Source organism: Cannabis sativa, chromosome 2 (assembly GCF_029168945.1).
Source record: "Cannabis sativa cultivar Pink pepper isolate KNU-18-1 chromosome 2, ASM2916894v1, whole genome shotgun sequence".
NCBI classification, from domain to species: domain Eukaryota; kingdom Viridiplantae; phylum Streptophyta; class Magnoliopsida; order Rosales; family Cannabaceae; genus Cannabis; species Cannabis sativa.
This window is the reverse complement of record NC_083602.1, coordinates 50,948,617-50,964,762: the sequence shown is the minus strand read 5'-3', so window position 1 is coordinate 50,964,762 and position 16,146 is coordinate 50,948,617. Positions and strand designations below refer to the sequence as shown.

The following is a 16,146-nucleotide window of genomic DNA, read 5'->3' as shown; positions in this document are numbered from 1 at the left end:
ATTTTGGTTTTTGGAGCTGGGACCGGGTACCTTAGCCAGTATCTTTTTGAAAACAAATTTCCCAAACCAATTCCGTCTTATCTTTCAGACTCACTCGTACAACTACGAACCCCAAACAGCTGTACAAGTGACCCACCGTCCCCACTGCGTCTTCAGGCACCGTTCACCGCCGTCCACTCCTTCCGTTGCTTCATGAACTTAGCTTCTTTTCACCATCTAACACAACCAACACTCTCTGCCCTCTCTCCACTCCTACTGAGCTGACCCTGACTCCCATTGTTAACTGTTAAGAGAGAGCTATACCATTCAAAACCCAATATAAAAGGTAATCAAGGATTTCAATGGAATTAAAACAATGCTTTCTGGTATTTTTCAGTCTTTGGATTTAAATAAGTGGGAAATTTGTTAACTGACAACATTGTATAAAGATTATTATTGGGTTTGGAGTTTCGATTACATCTACGTTTTATTATTTCACATATCAGATGGCTCAGATTGGTGCTTGGCAACTTCAAAAGCTGATAGTTGATTGGGGAGGCAGTATCAGGTTTTTCTTTTTTGCTTTTAAATCATTATGAATTTAGTTGTTTATTAAGATTTACGATATGAAAAAGAAAGTTATGAAGGTGGAAATGAGAGGCTTAACCAATCTTGAAATGGGAAATGTTATTACTAGAACACGTCCGTTTATGAAAAGAAACTTATTGTTGTGGATTCATAATTCTTGATTAGAACCATTAGTGTTAAGAATTTAACTTACATTATGCCATTTGAGGCTAGTTCAAGTGGATGACTGGTGGGTGAATGGTATGGGTTCAAGTTTCTTGTTAAAGAAGTTACATTACCGTTGCTGGCTTCTTGGACTTGTTAATCAATGGGCTGGAATTTGAGCATTTGGGTACTTGCGCTATGTTGTTATAGCGTGAGGACAACATTTCCTGTTTCTCCTTCCCACTCTTGAATGTGGAGGGTCTGCAAGACAGAGAGTGAGTAACTATAAGTGTATATCTTGGGAGATAGAGAGAGGCCGTGAATATAGACAACATAGAGAGGCGGCAACAGAAATATGTGACAGTGGAAGAGAGAATGAGGCTAGGAGAAGATAGAGAGAGATGATGTGGGGCAGAGAGATGCTTTGAAGATAATATGAATATGCTATTTAACTTGGTAGTTTCCTTAAGGGATTTTGAGGTAAAAGACCCAATATTTTTCTCTTAAATTTTTTGTATATATTTTAATTAAATAATGAGTCTCTTCCAAAAATATAAATAAATAAGAAGAAGACAATGGAGGAGGAGAAGGAAAAGAGTCTCAAAACTTGATAAACTAGCAATATACAGTTTTCATTCATGGCGTTCTGTCAATCTTCACAGCTTCATTAACATTCTCTTTTGTAGATGCTTCAAACTCTTTGGTACAAACTTCTTAACCCCTCGGAGTGTTGGAGTTGGACTTAATCGCCTCAACAGCTTAAACAAACCCCGTTTGTGTCCCCCTTTGCTCGCCTTATCTTCAAAGGCAATGTTTTACTAATTACTGTACTCATTTTTGCGTTTCATGTATTTTTCTTATTTGGATTTGAATTCATTCCTAGAAAAAGAGCTTTTTCTTCTTTCTTTTTTTGTGGACACAACAACATCCACGCTTGCTTCAATGCTCTTAGTTTGTTTTTGCTTCTCACTTTTCAGAGAGCAATGGTAGAAGATGCTTCCCACATTTATGGAATATGCTTTTTTATTCACCGACCCTTTTGCCTGTTTGACCTGATGTGCAACTTAATGTAAATTTTCAGGGTTATTGCATAAAATCTGGTGGTTTGGATGCCGATTTAGCTGGGGGTGTTCATGAGGAGAGGACTGCAACCCTTTGTGCAAAAGGTACATTGCAGCAAGGTGGACTAGTTTCTTCAGATGAAAAGGATGTAAATAATAATTCTTTGGACGGTAGATTAATGCTCATTGATGGCACGTCTATCATATATAGAGCGTACTACAAGCTTTTAGGTAAATCTTCTTGGTTTATATTTTGATCATTTGTTTTGGCTTCACTCCAGATCTTCGTCTGTGTTTTCACATAGATTCAATGCTCAGCTAGATAAGATGAATTATTTCTTATTGGCTTTATTTGTATACCATACTATGCTGGCCTGGATAGATTGGTGAAATGTACTTTGTCCTTTTACAGTTCTTGATTATGTGGCCCACTAACAAATGATTTACCTTTTCCTTTAAATAGCGAAGTTACACCATGGGCTCCTATCACATGCTGACGGTAATGGAGACTGGGTGCTGACTGTATTTACAGCGCTTTCTCTTGTAAGTGATTGTAAAAATTGTTATCTTATGATAGTTTCTCCTTTATCTTTCGAGTCTACTTTGTTAACCTATTTTACATTTTTGGGTGCACATTATGACTGAGAATTGTGTTTCTTTTTGGATGATGATTTAAGATGAAAGATCAGGTCTAAGTAAATTCTTTTATCCTTTTTGGGTTTTGCAGATTATTGATGTTTTGGAATTTGTCCCTTCCCATATCGCGGTATGTTTATTTTTTATCAAAATTTTACTGACCTGTCCATTGAATTATATTATCCCTGATTTGCATTCCATGTACTTGTGCCATTTTTGGTTGGATGGGCTTGGCTTTGTTTTCTTTTTTATTTGTGTTCTGTTACTGACCCTAGAGATCATTTGTAGATTGTAAAATTTCCACCTAAAATAGTTGTTTATCTCACTAGGACCTTAAGTTTTATGTCATGCATTTATCATGGGAGAAGAAACGACCAACAAGCTCATTGAATCTTGCCATGTTGGACTATAACAGTTACTAAATGTCATTGAAAGTTGTAGAAAGTTAGGAAGAATGGCATCAATATGTTATATTGCTGGGTCATTTTGGCCTCTTGTTTAAATCAAACTTTGTGAGGACCCTATATCTCTTTTACTAGGTTCTGTCTGCTCCTATATAACCTTCTTTTGTTTGAGAATCTTTTCACCTCTTAATTGGATAATGTTTCTCATGGTTTCCTTTCTTCTTTCTTCTACCCTTTTTGCAGGTGGTGTTTGACCATGACGGTGAGATATTAAATCGGAACATCTTTTACTTTCTACTTTATTTTGTTTATTGTTGCTGTGGTTGAATTGTTATAGTTTTGAGTTCTTGTACGTATTTTTCCTTTTGTCATTCTAAGCTTCCTTATGTTTTCGCGAAGCTGGTGATCTGACTATAGTCACTTCAATAGGTTGCTAAGGGAAATTCCTAAAAATAATTGGGAAACTAAGTAGTCTATGCGTTTAGATCTCTTTCTCTCTCCCCCACTTCATTTTTCCTTATTCAATGGTTGATACTCTCTTCGATTCTCATGCAATAGGACATGAAGATGTATCACATAGTTGAGTCACATTGGACTAGCATCTTATAAGAAAGATGTCAAGCTGTTGTCTAATAACCCACCTTCTCCTATTCTCACTATAATTTATGAGTATTAACATTTTGGAGAAAATTTGGTGTGTGGACCTACTGTTTCCTGTCAATTTTTGATAAGATAGACCTTTCTTTTCAGGATTTCCATATGGTCAAACATATAATTCGTCCAAAGAAAGTTTTATGGCAAAAGGTATGTTTTTAATCAGTCTTAGTTTTGTTGCGTGCACATGTTAATGTTGAGAAGAGTAGGCCAGTTTTTTTAGAACTAAAAGATCATAGTTTGAAGGTAGGAAGTTATGGATGTAGTGTTTTCTAGGGTATGGTAGGGCTTGCTGACAAAATAAGTCACAGTGAATCCTGAATAAATTTTGAAAGTGCAAGGAACTCTAGTGTTAAGCACTCCGGAGAGCAAGTTATAATACATACACATTCTATTCTATTTTCTATGTGGCTGGCTTGCTTTTCCAGATGAGGGATGGAATTGTGCATGTTTTTTGCTTTTTGTTTTTTGAAAGCAAGCCACCATAAAAAGAAAACCCATCATTTTTGCTCTTCAATTTTCCAAATGCAGATGGCTCTATAATTCCTCTGCTCTTTTGGCAATTGACATATGTACATTTCCACATAGGAAATACGAAACACATAGACATACTCCTCTCACTAGTTTCTCCATTACTTGCACAAAGGTGTTTTTTGAGCATCTTGAGAGATTTGAATGAGTTGAATCCAGGCTCAGGCTCAAGTTGCACCAAAAATTGGTGCTATGTCCTCTTTCATTTTAAAAGGAACTTCAACCAAATCCATAAATTTGTAATTTTTGAGCTCTGAATGTGCTTTGTATTCCCATTTAGAAAAGGTCTTACGAAACATTCTTTTATTATTTTGTATTCCTTGGATAGAGTTGAAGATTAACTTTTAGACAGATGATTGTTGCTCTTAACACTTTTTTGTAAATTGATTTTTTTGTCATTAAACTATATGCTGTGTTGGCTGTTTTAAAACTTATGGCTTCTTATATGCAAATTATTTATTTTTAGGCAGGAATTTTCGTCATACTCTTTATCCCTCATACAAGAGCAATCGACCTCCGACTCCTGATACTATAGTTCAGGGACTTCAATACTTAAAAGCATCCATCAAGGCTATGTCAATTAAGGTTATTGAGGTAATGGCTGTACATCTGAGATCTAGGTTGCTTTCCTTGGCAGTAAATTATTCATTAATCTTGTAACACAGGTGCCTGGTGTAGAAGCTGATGATGTGATTGGAACTTTGGCTCTTAGAAGTGTTAATGCTGGATACAAGGTAGGTGATTTCTGAAAAATTTATATCTGAAATTTCCAAAAAGTGAATTTAGTGAGATAGTTTCTGTATATAAACTTTCAACACTATTTATTATTTGTGCTTGAAATCTTAATAGTTCGATGTGGTATTCTCTAATTTTTTTTTTTTTTAAATTATGATTGCATTTTGAATAATTGCATATGATATATCGGCATGTGTGCTTAGTTTCTCTTGATTGCCTTGACTTTTTGTCAGGTACGAGTTGTCTCCCCAGATAAAGACTTCTTCCAGATCTTGTCTCCTTCATTGCGTCTTCTACGAATTGCTCCACGTGGTGGTGAGTATGTATCAAAATTCTTATCCACCTTTTTCTGATCTAGTTGACTCTAATGTACTTATATTCTGTTTATCACCTCTAGAACTTCACAAAGACTAAATTAATACCAAGTTTTGAAGCATATTATTTCAAGTCTCTTTTTCTCCTCAAGTAAAGCTGTTAAAATTTGAAAGTGAAACGGCTGAAGTAGAAAGATTTAAATTTCTTTTTCACTTTTACAATTGTCTTTTACCATCCAGGGAAATTAGAATTTGACCCAAGTGTTTTTCACCCTTCCCAGAATGGTTTCATTTGGAGTAGAGGATTTTGCTAAACGATACGGAGCCCTAGAACCTTCTCAGTTCGTTGACATCCTTGCACTTGTGGGTGACAGATCAGATAATATTCCAGGTGATAAGTAATTTTGAGTATGAGAAAGCTGTAATGAAATCCTCATAGATATTTTCATTTACAATTGTTTTTCTTTTCAGTTTCTTACCAGTTATCCTTAAGAGCTAATAGAATGGAGTCCATCTGCGTGTCACTATTGAAATCCTAATGCACTCAATATGTTATGCGTTTTAATAGGGATATACATATTTGAAACTATGCTTGAAATATAAGCCCGTGGCATTGGAATGCCTGCAACTGGATTTAAATCTGAAAGTTTCCTATAGTCTTAAAACAGAATCCCAAAAGATAATTTAGAGGGCCTAGTTTATTTTTTTAAATGAAAACTTAGTGCATGAGTACTTATGATAGTTCAATGCAGGAGTTGAAGGTATTGGAGAGGTTAACGCGGTGCAACTAATCTCTAGATTCGGTATGCACATTACATGACTTATACTTTCTGCTGACAATGGGTTTCCTTCATTTCGTCAAAAAAAAAAAATGATTTCCTTCATATATTTCAAAGTGATTTTGTTTAGTCTTCCACCCCTTTTTTAAATCTGGAATTTAAAGTATTGGGAACCTAACTGCTATCACTATTTGGCAGGCAATATAGAGACTTTGCTGCAACGAGTTGATGAGCTAAAGGAGGATCGTATTAAAAAGGCAAGTATTATCAGTTCTATGACTGATTTGATGTTGTAACTTATAAGATCCATTTATTATAATGTTCATGTTCTTTCGTACCTTCTTTCTTTACTTTAAGAGACGAGACGACACATGTTAACTGCAAAACAATCTTTGGTGAGCTTTGTTATTTAAATTATTGTTAATTGCAAATTATTGTGCCTTTTGTTTTTGTAAAGATTGTTAGTATAAACTAACTCGTGAATCATGATCTACTGCACTTTTCTTGTAGACCTTGGTAGCAAATGCCGATCAAGCTCTTCTAAGCAAGAACTTGGTAATTATACTAACATTGCTACCACTTCTTTGCCCTTTTGAATTTGTTTTGTTTCTTTCCTTTTTTCTTCAAGTTTGGATTTTGGGATATAATTATTTGAGTGCATGACTTAACACAGGTGCTTTTACGTTCGGATCTTCCATTCTACATGGTACCATTTGTCACTGAAGATCTCATATTTAAGCATCCAGAGGTTTGTTCTATCTTAGCTCTATAAATTTCAATTGAACTATGCATCCATTGTTTTGCATGAGAAACACTAGTTGTCATACTCATATCGAGGAACTACCCCGAAATAATGGAGTTAGATAATAGATATGGTTGTACCCCTATGCCATTGCTAATATTGATGAATGCAGGATAATGGAGAGAGGTTCAGTAGCCTGTTAACCGCAATGGGTGCCTACGCAGAAGGATTTTCAGTTGATCCCGTTATCAGGAGAGCGTATTACTTGTGGAAGAAGCTTCAACGGTGACAAAATTTTAGCTTGTTTAGTCAAGTAGAACCATAAATTCTATCAAAAAAAAGTAGAACATGATGTTTAGGAACCATACTCTGTACAGCAATTGAGAATATTCTTTTTTTTTTTTTTTGAAACACAGGATGCTTTAAAACCTGAGAAAAGAGTACAACCTAACAAGAATCCTCAGGTAAGCCAGGAAGGCAAACAACCATTCCAACAATACTCACCATCTAATCCTAACCCTGCCCTAGCACACCTGTGAGCCAGCTTATTGAACTCACGAGGCACAAAAGAAAGAATACAGGTAGGACTGAACGATAGCAAGTGTCTAATACGAGTTACAAAATCACTCATAACAGAAAGGTTACTAAAAGACCCATTAACTTTATCCACTAAACCCTTACAATCAGACTCTACAACATCCACAGGAAGATTCACACTCTGAGCCCATTCCAATGCAAGAAGAAGAGCCTTGGCTTCTGCAACATCAGGAGGCACAGTCCCTGTCAAAGGAGCAATAACACCAGCCACCACCTGATCTTGATCATCTCTTACCACCACACCAAGACTATGCTTTTTCAAGTTAAGATCAATTGCAGCATCAGTAGTGATCTTGTATCTAGAAGGAGCCACTGAAGAAATAAGGCTGATTGAAGACCGTTGCACAGTACATAAACCTTCAGCTTTAAGATTAGCAGATTCAAACTCCTGCAAATAAGCAACTGCATGATCAAATATAAACCTGGGAGGCAAACATCTCTGATGATGCAAATAATTATTTCGCTGTGACCACACCATCCAGAGGAAACAAAAGAGAATACATAACATGTGTTTATCTAAAGTCTCAACTGCTTTCGAAATAAAGGCATAAATATTCAAAGATTTGTTCTCAGCATAAAAAATATTAAAGGAGGAATTTTTCCAGGCAGTTTTAACTCTAGAACATTCAAGGAAAGCATGTGTGACCGTTTCTGAATCTACATGACAGAGAGGGCATAAAGGTGCAGGGATAATATGTCTATGATAAAGGTTATAAGCAACAGGGATAGAGTTCAGAAGAATACGCCAAACACAATGCTTAACCTTCGCAGGGATGGGAGAGAACCAGAGTTTAGACCAAAAACGTTTATTTCCCAAAGGAGATGAAGAGGAGGGGATATCTCTAGAAGTAAGTGCAAGATGATATGCAGATTTAACATTAAAAATCCCAGAATTATCCTTCCCCCAGATTAAAACATCAGAACACGAATGACCTGCTATAGGGATATCCAAGATATGATCAATAATGAAAGCAGGAAAATGATCTCTCAGCTTGTTTAAGTCCCAAGCACCCGAAGGAGAAATAAAGTAGGATAAAGAAGGAGAAGGAAGAGCGGCTATCAAATCAGAATCCTGGATGATAAAATTGGGCAACCAGCGATCGTTAATGGTGTTAATAGTTTGCCCATTACCAACCTTCCAACAAAGGCCTTTCTTAAGAAGATCTCTACCCCAAATGATACTTCTCCAAGAGAAAGAAGGGTTATGACCTGGAACAGCATCAAGAAAAGAGGTATGTGGGAAATATCTAGCTTGAAGGGTAAGACTAAGTAAAGAGTTAGGTGTTTGAAGAATTCTCCAAGCCTGTTTTGCCAACATGGCCTGATTAAAGTGAACCAGGGACCTAAAACCTATACCTCCCACAAATTTAGATTGGCAGATCATGGACCACTTTCTCCAATGAATGGAAGGGCGATTGAGAGAAGAGCCCCACCAAAACTTAGATACCATTGATTCAAGTTCTTTGCAGATTTTGGGAGGGATACGAAAGCAAGCCATAGCATAAGAAGGGATAGCTTGAAGGACAGCCTTGACTAAAATTTCTTTTCCAGCCTTAGAAAACCATTTATGATTCCAGGATTGAAGAACAGACAAGACCTTATCCTTAAGGAAAGCAAAAGATTGATACTTAGCACGAGAAAAACATTGGGGAAGTCCGAGATACTTAGAGATAAAAGGCTTATCCACCATTCTGAGAGTATGCATAAACATATCTCGAACATTGGCTTGAGTGTTGGGGGAAAACAAAATGGATGATTTATCAAAATTAATTAATTGACCCGAAGCCTGAGAATAGGTATGAAGAGCTGAGTTCAAAGCTTCACAAGAAGACGGTGTAGCCATACAAAAAAGAAGACTATCATCCGCAAACAGCAGATGAGTGAGAGAAGGGGCAGTGCGGGAGATAGCAACACCTTTAAGAACTCCTTGACGCTGAGAGTGATGAAGGAGTGCAGAAAGTCCTTCAGAACAGAGGATAAAAAGGTAAGGAGAAAGAGGATCTCCTTGCCTAAGCCCTCTGGTAGGGAAGACTTTACCACATACCTCCCCATTAACAGAGAAAGAAATGGTCGCAGTAGTTAGGCATTTCATGATATTAGAAACAAACTTTACAGGAAAGTTAAAATGATACATCAGACTTTGAAGAAAGTCCCATTCAACCCTATCAAAAGCTTTTGACATATCAAGTTTAAGGGCCGCCCAACCTACTTTCCCACTCTTCCTATTGTTAATGGCATGAACAACTTCATTCGCAAGGAGAATGTTATCAAAAATGATACGCCCCGAGATAAAAGCACTTTGGTTAGGGGAGATTATTTTATCCAAAACAACCTTCAGCCGATTGGCAAGAGTTTTTGAGATGATTTTATAAAGGGTGGTACAAAGACTAATAGGCCTGAAATCCTTAAGAGAATGAGCACGTTGCTTTTTAGGAATAAGAACGATGAGAGACGAGTTGATTGAGGAAAAATCTGCACCATGATTAAGGCAATCCAAGATAGCCTTAGTCAAGTCAGATCCCAAGACCGACCAATTCTTCTGATAAAAATAGGCATTGAAACCATCAAGGCCAACTGCCTTATCACCAGAGATTTGGAAAACAGCCCTCCTAACTTCTTCAGCAGTAAAATCCTGATCAAGAAAACTGACATCAGATTCATCTAACCCAGAATTAAGATAAGAAAAGATAGCAGAAGCAGCGTGCACATCACTGCCTTGGGTAGAAAAAAGGTTTTGGAAGTAGTCAGTGATTAAACCAACAATCCCCTCATGAGTGTTCACCACCGAGCCATTCTCAGTTCTAAGGAACTTAATCGTATTCGTTTTCTTCCTAAAAGAGGCATGTTTATGAAAAAATTTTGTGTTTCTGTCCCCAGCTTTCAACCATTTAATCCTAGCACGTTGCCTCCAATAGATCTCCTCTTTGTACAGCAGAGAATCCAGTGCAGACTTCAAAGAACTAAGCCTACGGGACTCCTCAGAACTAAGGGCCATCTTACTCTGAAGTTGGTCAATTTCTAAATTGAGCCGAGAGATTCTAGTCTTAAAAAGAGAATTGTGCTTTTTACCCCAAGACTTAAGATGGCTAGCACAGTGTTGCTGCTTATCAAAAAAAGATTGCAACCCAGAGGTAGACGAAGGAATAGCATGACCAGTCCAAACTTCTTTAACAGTAGAATAAAAATCAGGATCCTCTAGCCAAACATTCTCAAATCTAAACCTTTTATTTACAAAATTAGGGACAGTATAAGAATTATTATCTAAAACTAACTTAAGAGCTCTATGATCCGAGCCAAAAAAACCTAGATGATGTAAAGAATTATTAGGGTAAAGGTCACACCAAGATTCCGAGACAACCACCCAATCTAATCTTTCTTTAACACTAGAATTATACCAGGTAAATTTGTTACCAACAAAAGGAAGGGGAATAAGAGAAAACTTGGTTATAAAATCAGCAAAAGAAGAAGAACAAGAATTAGAACTAATACTACCCCCATATTTGTCACTACTAAATAGATAACTATTAAAATCTCCCATTATAACCCAAGGAAGACAAGGAGCATTATAAAAAAGCTTATCCAAAAGTTCCCAAGTAAAACGCCTATGACTTTCCACAGGAGAACCGTAAAAACAAGTAAGATGCCAAATATCATTAGTGTTAAAAGAAATATTACAATCTATATGATTAAGGGAATAGTTCAAAATATTTACATTACAATCAGCTTTCCATAATAACATTAAGCCACCCCCAAAAGACAATCTAGGGACTTCTAAACCAAAATCAAAACCCAAAGAAGTCTTAAACCGATCGATAGAGTGAGGCTTGAGTCTAGTTTCCATCAAAAAAAGAACTAACGGCCTGTGAGTCTTGACCAAAAGGGAAAGCTGGTTAAATGCTCGAGAGTTCCCCAGCCCTCGAGCATTCCAACTAATTAGAGTCATTTTTCTGGGCGGGTGTGCCCTGCAACACCCGCCTGTTCAGTTGGAGTTGTGGAAGGAGGAACAGAATCAGCATCCCCAGACCTTGCTCGCTTCAGTTGAGAACGCAAAGAGCCACCAATTTGGACTTGATGCGAGTGGAAAGTAGGTCTCTTGACTCCTGAAGCACAAGCAAGACCCTTTCCCTTGACATTAGGATCAGGGGCAGCAGTTTGCTTCGCCATATTGGTTCCCAGGTCAAGGGAAGGAATAGCATCAGCAAGAGATCTAGCAGCCATTAGAACTTCAGGATGCTGGAAGTCAGAATGATCAGAAACAATAGTGGAGTCCGTTGGTGCAATAGTCATATGACTGGGAACAGAACCATAATGCATGGGAGTAACATATTCAGGAAAGTTAGAAGTACCATGAGTGCTAAGATTCGGATTAACAGGAGTAGGGATCATAAGAACACTAGAGGAAACAGGTGACCCCAAAAACGAGCTTGGTCCAATGGTAGAGTTCAACAAACCAGTGAAAGTATAAGACTGGGCCAAGAACGGATTTGACATTCCCTGATTAGGGGGAAAAGACTGCTGAGGTAACTCAGAGATGGAAAAAGCAGGAGGGTGAGGATAATCAAAAGGACCAGACTTGTCCATAGATTTTTCTTTCCCCCGGAGGAGAATGGTATAAGGACTAGGTGGTGGAACAGGATTTTCATCACATTTTTGCAAATAAGACTGACAGAACCTTCGAGTATGATCAAGCCTACCACAGTAAAAGCAGAAATCAGGCAATCTTTCATATTTGAAGTCCAACCATTTGGTAAATTCCCGCCCCATCTTAAGAAAACGAATGTTAATACCCCTCCTAAGTGGTTTATTAACATCCAGAAGGAATCTACCCCTTAAGTAAGGCCCAGTGCCTTCCTTAATGGTATCCTCATCTACTTGAATAAGGTCTCCCAAGCCTGAAGCTATAAGCTTGGCAAGATCATAGGACTTACAGCGAAAGGGGATGCCATACACTTGCACCCAGAAAGGGATATAATGCAAAAGATCGGCTGTAATAGGAAAGGAATGATCAGGAGATGCAAAAACGGTCAAGCTTTGAGCAAAATGCCAAGGCTGCCCATCAAGGATTCTCTTCTTATCACCTTCGCACCCAAACGTGACAAGAAACAATCCCTCAGAGTGTTCAGAGACAACAACAGGAAATCGGCATTGAGAGGTCCACATTTGCGAGAGTGTTTTCATGAGGGAGGGACGATTGAAAGGACGGATGGTAAACAAACGCAGAAGAAGGTTAATGGAGGGATGAGAGTCATCAGGAATATCAGGTAAGGTGAAGACATCACTTTCATCAGGAGTTAGGGACAAAGGGATAGGAGTTGAAGTGGGAATCATAGCCATAACTAGAAGAGAAAGCAGAAAAAAGTAGGCAAGAAAAGAGAATAAGGAAGAAGATACCTGGATCTGTAGCCTAGGATTCACCTTAAATAGAAAAAACCAGAAAGTCCACAGATCGACACCTCTCCAATCGCAGATCATAGCCACCACTTCTCTAGGAGTAGATCTCATCATGGGTAGAGATCTTTGAGCTGCACAGTGACCATCATGCTTCCTTGCCGCCATAAAGATGAAACAAAATGGCTCTTTGAGAAACGGGATGATTTGATAGCCAAAGATTAGGAAGAGAGACAAGAGTAAAGAGAGGGAAAATGGAGGCTGAGGAGTATCTATTTGATTAAGAGAGTAATTAATGTGGTCAGATGGGAAAGAAAAAACAAAGAAATAAAGATTTAGAGGATCAGAAGCATTAAAGATACATTTAATGTTCTGAAAGTAATCATAGTAATCTTGGATTAAAGGATCGGGGCACCGGAAACCACCACACAACTCCGGTGGGTGGACCAAAAACCCATTTCGGGTACCAGAGTAGGAAACACACACAGGAACCTTGAACATTCTAGAGAGAAAAAGCCTTCGCCTTATGTGCACATCTAAAATTATTTTTCATTATTTTTATGTTTAATATAAAACAGTTTTCGCAATTGAGAATATTCTTGAAAATATTATTACTCAACAAACGTGCAATTTTTATTTTATTGGGTAAATTAGGCTGAATGCCTAATGTTTTCAAAGTGTTACAATTTTCTACACTTTTTTTTTTTTCCTTTTGTGGTAAATATACTAAAATATATTTTCAACTAGTTGACCTCACCATCCTAATTTCCATCCATCATATGAATTTAACACTACCCAAGTCTATATGCAAATTTTTACCTTTCACACATTGTAGTTATTTATAACATGTCATCGTTAGTATTTATATGACTCAATAAGATTTTAGATACTTTTGAACATGTGTTAAATTTATATTATTACACATAATATTATTATTTTAAAAATATAAAAATTATTTTAAAATTTATAATTTTTATTAAATATTTTTTTTTATTTTTTTTATAATTTTGTTTAATTTTAAAATGAATTTGAAAAATAATTTTTAAATAATAATATTAGGTGTACTAAATATAAGTATGTCATGTGTAATAAGCAACTCATAATGACAGTTAATCAAATGATATCTTAAATTTGCTACTAGTTAAGTATTTTAAAGGGTTAACCGTTAAAATTTGAACTTAGAAAGTTAAATACAAGTGAACAACAATTAAGAAGGTTTAGCTGTAAAAAACTCATATATATATATATACTAGGTGATTGTTACGTGCCAAGCCGTAGTGTTAGTTTTATTTAATATTTTAGTTTTTTATTTGAATTAATAATTAAAATAGTATAATTATTTGAACGATTTGTTTTATAAAAATAAAATATGTGTCAGTATACTTAGTAAGTAAAAGATAGCTGTGTTATAATAATGTATGTTATTAATAGTAAAATGTACATTAATCTTCTAATTGAAAAAAAGTTCTATTATCTCATTTCATATCTAATAATAATAGCTACACAACTATATATTTATAGACTTTCACATTCTTTGCAAATTACTAATAAGCACCAATAATATTTTCATATTCTAATATTTTTCAACCTTCTCCTCTTGGTGGTAAAATTAAAAATAAAACTAAAAATAAGCACAAACATATAAGGTAAATACTAATTACAACACATTTCATCTTCTTTTTATTTTTTAAGCCCAAACCCAAAAATCTCTAATCCAACACAATCAATCTTCTTCTTCCCAAATAAGTTTGTTAGAGATATATGTGGCTAAGATGATTTTTTTAATTTAAAAAGAGATTATTAATATTTAAAAGATTGTTTAATTTTTTGGGTTTAATTATTGGGTTTATTTATTAACGGTAGATCAAACCTAATCGTTAAATTTAACAGAATATTCTTTTATTTTTAAGTATATTCTGTTAAACCAAGAAATGCCGTTAGATAGGCACTTTTAATATATAAAGATATATAAAATCATAAAAACGAATTAATTTATATTGAAAGTGAATAGTTTATATAATAAGAAGGAATAATAATGTATATAGAATTTAGGTTAGTGGAGAAAGTGGTCATTTTCTAGCCACCAAAGAACCACGTGTGGCAAATAAGTAAAGGGACCCAAACCCAACCCAACTTAGGCCTAGCCCATAACATAATTTTGTGTGTTTTGATAGTCAACTTGTATTTTGTCACATGACAAGGAATCATCATCACCATCATCATCATCTTCATCATCATCATCATATAATATAAATAAATATATATAGAAAAAGAAAGAGAAGAAAGAGAGATAATGTGATATGTGTTCATAAGTTATGCCACGACTTTCCCAATTATCTATTCTCTACATTTCACCACACAAAAAGGAAAAGAAAAAAAACACAATACAAAACAAAACCAAAATAAAATAAAAGCTTTGCTTTGACACACATTTTGTCGTTTTCCTAATTCCTTTTTGGTTATGGGACCAACCCAAATGTGACCAATGTTGTTGGGGGGCCTTTTGTAGAGTTGGTTGTTGGACATGGACAGCTCAAAAGTGCTGCCCTCTCTTTTGTCGTTTACCACCTCATTTATGTCGTTTTGACAACTCCTTATTATGTATCCAAAAAGCAAAAGGAAGATATGATTTCATTTTTTTTTCTTAAAAAAAAAAACTATTACTACCAAAAACAAACAAATATGACCCAATTTATATCACCAAATAAGGAGGGGTCTTTTGTGTAATATATTCTTTATGTCCTTAAAACATGCAAATCATTTCACTTGTGCTATATATATATATATTTAGTCTTAAAATGTGTCCTACTATCAATTTCTTCATACCTAAAAAGATAAGTCTAAAACAACAACAACAAGAACATGTATTGTTTAAGTTAGCAGTAGAATATTATGATGTAAAATTAATCCCACAAAAATGGAAGATTAAGACATTTATTATTGATGTTATTATTATTATGAAAAAACAAATAAATAAAAAAATTTGTATCATCATCACATGGATTGGGGACAAGACAAGAAGAAAGTTAATAGAGAATAATAAATAATAAAATGATAGTAGACAGAGAAGGATTTAGTGAGTTGTGTTTTTGTCGAGTTTTACTGAATTGTTGACATGTCAATTGGCTGCTTCCATGGCTGAATAGCCACATGTCATCTTATACATCACAATCAACACCCATGCGTGCCAAACTTTCACACGTGTTCTAATTCAATTGGAATAAAAAAAATATCAATTATACATGACAAAATATATATAAGATTTATTATTATTACACATTTATTTGATTTTTTTTTTTTTGAGAATATACTTATTTGTTACTATTAAAATATAAGTGTTTTATCAAAGTATAAATTTGGTAATATCTTTTTTGTTTTAAAATTATACATATTTTATGTTTCGAACTCAAATTTGATTAATAATTCTTTATCAATTAGACCAAGTTACTCTTAGTTACTTATAGTTAAATAGTTAAATTAAATTTGAAACTCATATAAGATAGTTTGATTATATTGATGAAATTTAAATTTTACAGTACTAAAGTTTATAATGTCAAAATATAAAGTATTATATAAATAATATTAAAAATATAA

The 16,146-nt window shown here is 35.2% G+C and overlaps 1 protein-coding gene across 2 annotated transcripts; it reads left to right on the top strand.

Moving 5' to 3' along the window:
• Window positions 1-13,229, top strand: LOC115721166 (uncharacterized). 2 transcript variants are annotated; one of them, XM_030650418.2, is made up of 18 exons: window positions 1-325; window positions 486-547; window positions 1,398-1,518; window positions 1,793-2,003; window positions 2,236-2,315; window positions 2,500-2,538; window positions 3,056-3,074; window positions 3,563-3,616; window positions 4,464-4,591; window positions 4,663-4,731; window positions 4,966-5,051; window positions 5,328-5,437; window positions 5,799-5,849; window positions 6,024-6,082; window positions 6,336-6,380; window positions 6,499-6,573; window positions 6,740-6,938; window positions 13,131-13,229. In XM_030650418.2, exons 2-17 carry the CDS (start codon window positions 486-488, stop codon window positions 6,854-6,856), a joined length of 1,326 nt encoding a protein of 441 aa, XP_030506278.2. In that variant the 5' UTR covers window positions 1-325; the 3' UTR covers window positions 6,857-6,938; window positions 13,131-13,229. The 2 variants fall into 2 exon arrangements, with proteins under 2 accessions (XP_030506278.2, XP_030506279.2); XM_030650419.2 differs by lacking the exon at window positions 3,563-3,616.
• The last annotated feature ends 2,917 nt before the right edge of the window (window positions 13,230-16,146 follow it).